A 6,373-nucleotide genomic window follows, 5' to 3' on the forward strand; every position below is an offset into this window, starting at 1 on the left:
TCTTGAGTGTGGCTTCCTAATGGTTCCCTTTTCGGGGCTCCGCGCAGTTCTCTAAATGGCGCCCTAAATTTCAAGGACCCCCCCCCCAGGACTAACCCAACTGGTATAAAGAACGACTGTTTCTCCCGATAACCTCGCAACGTAGACGCTCATGTGCCCCATGCAGCCGCGAAGTGGGGTGGGAGACGGGTAACTCGATGGCCCGGGGCGTCTCTGAAAGGAGGCTGGCCCGAGGCTGTCGCGACGGCAGCGACCGCCCGAGGCAGGTGTTGCCCAGAGCCCTGAGGTGCGGGGACCCGTGCTCGACGCGGAGCACGGGCTGGCCTGCTCGAAGGCAGGAGCCCGCACCGGCCCTCGAGTCCCCTTGATGCATGAGTCCCCGAGTGTGTGTGCTTGGCACAGTGCCCGCTCGTCGGCCGGCTGGAGCGGCGGACGCCGGAGCTTGCGGTGGGCGACGGAGTCGCCTCCCCGCGGACTCGGAGCGCCCGGGCCGGGGGTGGGGCCCCGGTGGTGGGTAAGGACGGGGCGGCCCAGGTGCGTGGGCCTCGGCCTCGCCGATCCTCGTGGGGCTTCCGCCCACTAGCACTGGGACAATTTTTGGTCGAAGGTACCCCGGCGCAGGGGGCGGGCACCGCCCCAGGCCGGAGCAGCCCAGCACCCGGGCCGTCCCCTCCCCCGCTGGCAGCCGTCGTGCGCCCCCCGCCCTCCCCCCGCCCTCCCCCCGCCCTCCCCCTCCTTCCGAGCAGCGCGGGGGGCGGGGCGGGGCGGGGCGGGGCGGGGCGGGCTGCTTTGCCGCGCTTTGGCTCTCTGCGTCAGCAGCCCTAGGAAAACAGCGCGGGAGCGCGCGGCCTGAGCGCGCCCGCGCGCCCTCCCCCGGCAGGCTCGGCCCCGCAGACAGACCCGGCAAACTCAGACTCTGAATGACAGTGCGGCCGGCGACTGCGCAGCGCGGGACGCGCCAAGGCACTGCCGCTTTAAGCACGCTTGCCCATTGTTCGGAATCGAGCCAATGAGCGAGCGCCCGCTCCCTGAGCTCAGCCAATAGTGCTCGGGCAAGGGAGGCTGAGCGCCGCCCACTAATCTATATTAAAGGTTCTGGCGCCGCGTGAGTCCCCCACTGGCTGCTCTGAAAAGCCATCTTTGCATTGTTCCCGGGTCTGGCTCCGCGCTCGCCGCAGTCACCTCCGCCGCGCGCCTCCTCTGCCGCCGCGGACTCCGGCTGCCTTCTCGCCAGAGTCCCCGAACTCGCGCTTTCTTTGTAATCCGCTGCATCGGATCACCAGCGTGCCCCACCATGTCAGACGCGGCCGTGGACACCAGCTCTGAGATCACCACCAAGGTGAGGCTGGACGTCGCCCGCCCCCTCGGGCTCCGCGCGCCGCCGCCGGAGCCAGGTTTGGCGCGCGGCGAGCAGCAGCCCGGGCCCGCTGCCACTCTTCCTGCGGGGAGCCCGCAGTCCCGCGCGGTGCACCCCGCCGGCCCCCTCTTTGTGTGCGCGGGGGAGGGGGCGGGCAGTGCTCGGGCACCCGTGTGCCGTCGGGGCGCGGGCCGGGCGCCGGAGCCGGGCGCGGAGGCGGGGAGGCCGGGGCCTGCTGCACGGCCCCCAAACTTGTTTGCGACTCGTCTGCGTAGCGGCGGGAGGGCCAGGCCGGGGTCGTCGGCCCGCCGGGCGCGTAAAGATAACTTTGGAACTCGAGTGCGTCGGAGTCGGAAGTGCGGGGGGCGCAGACCGGCGCCGGGCAGGGGCGGCTCGGGGGCGCCGCCGGCGGCACTGCTCTTTGTTCGGCCTTGGCGCCCCGTTTCGCGCCGTGCGGCGGCCCGGCGTGATCTGGGGCCGAGGCGATAAGGCAGCGCGGGGCCGGCGGCCGCGACGTCGAGTCCCCGCGGAGGTGTGAAGGGCCTGGCGCCCTCGGGGAGCGGGGGCGGGCGTCTTGGGGACCGCGCCGGAGCAGTCGCCGGTCGCGGTAATTCACTCGCCGCGCGCGGCTTGGCTGAGGAGACGGCAAGCCCACGCGCCTGAGGGGGAGGAAACTGAAAGTAAAGGAACGGGGCGACGATGGGCGCTCCCCGCGGCTGCCCGGTAGCGCCGTGTGCGCGGCCGCCCCGGGGGTGATGTAGCCAAACAAAAGCTGTGGCCGCGGCGGGGCCGAGCCGGCCCCGTGGGTGGTGCTGGTTCCCGCTCCGCGCTGCGGACTCCGTGCCCTCGGTTTGGGCACCGGCGCGGCGCCGCTCCGGCTCTGCTGCCCTCGGCGGGAGAGCGGCACCTGGAGGCCAACCGGCTTCTTTACCCTTTGGCCCTGTTCTGCGCCCCTGCGGGCACCGGCGCGAGTCACCTTGGCGTTTCCTTAACCCTTCTGCGCCCGGCGTCACCTCCCGTCGGCCCCCAGGGGCGACAACCCGAGCGGCGCGGAACTCACGGCCCCGATCCCCGTGAGGGGCTCTGCCGGTTACTTCGGGACCCAGCCGGGGACCAGTGTCTGGGGTGGGTTGGGCTTCCCAACACGGGCCCACTGCACGGGCGACCCTGGGAGGTGGGTTCCAGGGGAAGGCAATGAGCCCCGCTGCGCGCGTTCCCGACGGTATCGGGCTGTGGGCTGAGAGCACCGCGGGCTTCGGGGCGCCTCCCGCGGTACTTTGCCCGCCAAATGCAGAGGCGGAGGCTTGGAGACGGAGGCGGCAGGGGGCGCCACGAGGAGGGGAGTCTGGCGCGCTGCCGGACCAGGCAGGGCAGGCGCGGCCCGCCCGTCTGCGGTCTCCGCGGGGCCGGGGCGCACTCGGCGGCCCCGGGCCACGTGCTCCGCGCGCGCAGTGCGTGCCGAGGCCCGCGCGCAAAGCCCGCCGGGCGGGGGCCGCGCGCCTGCGCGCCGTGGCCTCCCCGCCCCCATCGCTCCCCGGGGCTTTGGCCGCCAGGGGGCGGGAGCGGGCACTTCGGGGTCCCGGCTGCCCGGCTTGCCGGGCAAGGAGCCCCACAGGTGTCCTCCGGACACTGGCCGAGCGGCGGTTTCCCACCCCGGAGGCAGTGGGTGTTGGCCGGCTCAGTCGTGCCAGTGGAAAAAGTTATAAGGCCTCGGGGCGCCCACGGCTGCGCCGCGCTGTGGGGCCGGGGCCGAGAGGGCGGGAGGGAAACGGGGCGCTCGCTCACGCCTAACAGGATGGACGCTGGTCGTCCTCGGGGCGGTGCCTCCGGGCGCAGGGAAGCCGCTGCCTTAGGGGAGCCCGCACAGCCGGCGCCCATTCCCAGCAACGGTTTTCGGTCTCTAGGGACAGCTGTCCGCTACGGGGTTGGCGGGATGTGGCGTTTCCTGCCGAATCCTGGACCCTGTGAGCTTCGGCTCCGCTTGTTGGTCGTTGGGTTAGTCCCTCCTATCGCCTTCCCAAGAGAGCCCTCCCGTGGCATTCTCCCCCCAGCGCCAGGGCGCTCCTTTTATCGCCGTATTTATTTATGGAAGTATCAGTGGGAGGCGGAGCTCGCTCTAGTAGGAAACAAGTGCGATGGGTGTGTGCGAGAGCAAGCGTTCCTGGGCCCGTCGGCCCGGCCAGACGGGTTTGGGACTGTGATGCCACATGGCTGCTTTCCTAAGAAGCACAAGGGGGGCGGGGGCTGCGGGTAGCCGCTGCGGGCCGATGTTTTTGGTGTGTTTAGGGTTAAGGAATTATACGGAATTCTGGCCACAGACAAGCTCAGGATCTCCTGTGGCCATGTGGCTGGTTCTTCCTTCCACTGGTTCCGCTTGTAGCTCACAGCTTTTTAACTTAAGGAAGCCCTCGTGTCGCAGCGGTTAAGCGTTTGGCTGCTAACCAAAAGGTCGATAGTTTGAATCCACTAGCCGTCCCTTGGAAAACCCTATGAGCTAGTCCTACTCGGTTCTGTGGGGTTTTTATGGTCAGAATTGGTTTCTTTTTCTTTGCTGGGTTATTCGGAAGACTTACCGATTTTTTTTTCCCACTCTTTTTAAAGGACTTAAAGGAGAAGAAGGAGGTTGTGGAGGAGGCAGAGAATGGAAGAGATGCTCCCGCTAACGGGAACGCTGTGAGTGTCCGCTTTGCTCATGACCCGTGGCTGCTCCTGGCCCAGGAAATTTCCCTTCCTCTGATTTTTGGGCAGTTCTGTTGGGAGCTTGGGGCCTTTTGATGGTCTTGCCTGGAGAAGCATCGGGCAGGATCTCGGGAGGAAGGGCGGTGGGTGACGGGGGCAGGAGTGCTCTGCCCTTATCCAGCCCCGGGCTGGTGGGCTTATGACCTGGTGTGTTTTCTGTCGAGGAGAATGAGGAAAATGGGGAACAGGAGGCTGACAATGAGGTAGACGAAGAGGAGGAAGAAGGTGGGGAGGAAGAAGAGGAGGAGGAAGAAGGTGATGGTGAGTAGCCTCCTGTTTTCTCCTTTTCTGGTACTTTTTCACAGCTTTCCTTGACAAAAAGGAAGGAATTGGGAGCTGATGGAGTTGGAGCCATGAAGTCTGGGGGCCAGTGTGTGGATGCCCACAACTGGACTTGTACTTGACTCCAAGTTGGGTGTTCCTTTATTTATCTAGTGACATTAAGAGGCTGTGTAAAAACACGCACGCACGCACGCACACACGCACACACACACACAGTCTGCCCCTGGGTACAGCTGTTTGGGCCCCTGGGCCTTTTCTTCTCTGAAAAAAGTACCTATATTGGAGTTGGGGGTGGGTTCTCTGCCCTTCCCAGCGTGTGAGGCAGCAGAGACAGATCAGTGGCACCCTAACTCCCCACACTGTTCTTGGGCAATCCCTGTGGAGAAGTGTACCCTCATTTTAACTGCCACTGGGTAGGGGGTTAGAGCCCTTTCCTCGTTGGCTGAAGAGGGCACTGTGGTTGACTTGGTTCTCAATTGTTCTCCAGGTGAGGAAGAGGATGGAGATGAAGATGAGGAGGCTGAGGCAGCTACGGGCAAACGGGCAGCTGAAGATGATGAGGTGGGTTCTGGTTGGGGGGGGTTAGGATCTAAGGACTTCTCTTCCCCCTTGAACCCAAGTAGTACGTAGGTACTGAAGCTCTCTGGATTGCATTGTTCTGACTAGTTAAGGGTGGTCTGAAGGGGCTCGCCTTAAAGCTGGAAAGGGAAGGAACATGAGAGGGGCCCAACTCCCCAGAGGGTTTGGAGCTGCTGGTGCAAGTGGCTGGGGAGTGGGGCTGGCGGGGGATTGACCATCTTCTCTCCCCAGGATGATGATGTTGACACCAAGAAGCAGAAGACCGATGAGGATGACTAGACAACAAAAAAGGAAAAGTTAAACTTAAAAAAAATAATAAAAAAAAAAAAGGCCATCGTGACCTATTCACCCGCCACTTCCCGTCTCAGAATCTAAACGTGGTCACCTTCGAGTAGAGAGTCCCGCCCACCCAGCTCGGGCAGCGCCACCTGCAGACGACAGGCGCTCTCCACCACCCAACCAAAACCACAAAGTGAATTTGCAACGGGAGGAAAAAAGAACCAAAACCTCCAAGGCCCTGCTTTTTTTCTTAAAAGTACTTTAAAAAGGAGAATTTGTTTGTATTTTTTATTTACATTTTATATTTTTGTACATATTGTTAGGGGTCAGCCATTTTTAATGATCTCAGATGACCAAACTAGCCTTCAGAGCGTCCTCTGTCCTTCTGACTTTACTTGTGGTGTGACCATGTTCATTATAATCTCAAAGGAGAAAAAAAACCTTGTAAAAAAAGCAAAAACAACAAAATACAATCTTATTCTGAGCATTCCAGTAACTTTTGTGTATGTACTTAGCTGTACTATAAGTAGTTGGTTTGTATGAGATGGTTAAAAAGGCCAAAGATAAAAGGTTGCTTTTTTTCCTTTTTTTGTCTATGAAGTTGCTGTTTATTTTTTTTTGGCCTGTTTGATGTATGTGTGAAACAATGTTGTCCAACAATAAACCGGAATTTTATTTTGCTGAGTTGTTCTAACAAACTGTCTTGAGCCTGGTTTTTCTGTTTACAGTTTTTTTAGACCTTCCAGGGAGGGCAAGGGTGGGCTTGAAAGGGAGTGTCTTGGCTGTGGGTGTGGCCTTTGGGCAGTAGGGTGTGGTGGGTGGCTGTGCTGGTCAGGGACCGAGCTTCAATATGGAACAAGTGGCTGCAGCTTCGGCCAGGGGAGGGGGGAGCTGTAAGACCCCTTGAGTGGGGCCAAGTGTGGGCCTGGTGGATTGCCCACAGATGTTTTAGAAGGAGGTATCCACTGCCCCAGGCACTCTGGAGAAGAGCTTTGTGGGGCAACCATTCTGTGGGGCCCCGGAGGTGGGCCACAAGCCAGGTGTGATCTTGGACGAAGACTCCTAAGATGGCTGCCTGCTCCCAACAGGATCATGGTGCAGCTGTGGCCTCCCTGCAGGCTCCTCCACTCTTAACTA

At 62.0% G+C, this 6,373-nt stretch overlaps 1 protein-coding gene across 2 annotated transcripts; it reads left to right on the forward strand.

Moving 5' to 3' along the window:
* Positions 1–356: 356 nt before the first annotated feature.
* On the forward strand, positions 357–5,856 carry PTMA (prothymosin alpha). 2 transcript variants are annotated; one of them, XM_049888446.1, is made up of 6 exons: positions 357–514; positions 1,093–1,339; positions 3,959–4,030; positions 4,261–4,357; positions 4,866–4,939; positions 5,189–5,856. In XM_049888446.1, the coding sequence occupies exons 1-6, from the start codon at positions 372–374 to the stop codon at positions 5,234–5,236; spliced, it is 681 nt and encodes a 226-aa protein (XP_049744403.1). In that variant the 5' UTR covers positions 357–371; the 3' UTR covers positions 5,237–5,856. The 2 variants fall into 2 exon arrangements, with proteins under 2 accessions (XP_049744403.1, XP_049744404.1); XM_049888447.1 differs by having other exon boundaries at positions 4,264–4,357.
* The last annotated feature ends 517 nt before the right edge of the window (positions 5,857–6,373 follow it).

The sequence above is a fragment of the Elephas maximus genome, chromosome 6 (genome assembly GCF_024166365.1).
Source record: "Elephas maximus indicus isolate mEleMax1 chromosome 6, mEleMax1 primary haplotype, whole genome shotgun sequence".
In the NCBI taxonomy this organism is placed as follows: domain Eukaryota; kingdom Metazoa; phylum Chordata; class Mammalia; order Proboscidea; family Elephantidae; genus Elephas; species Elephas maximus.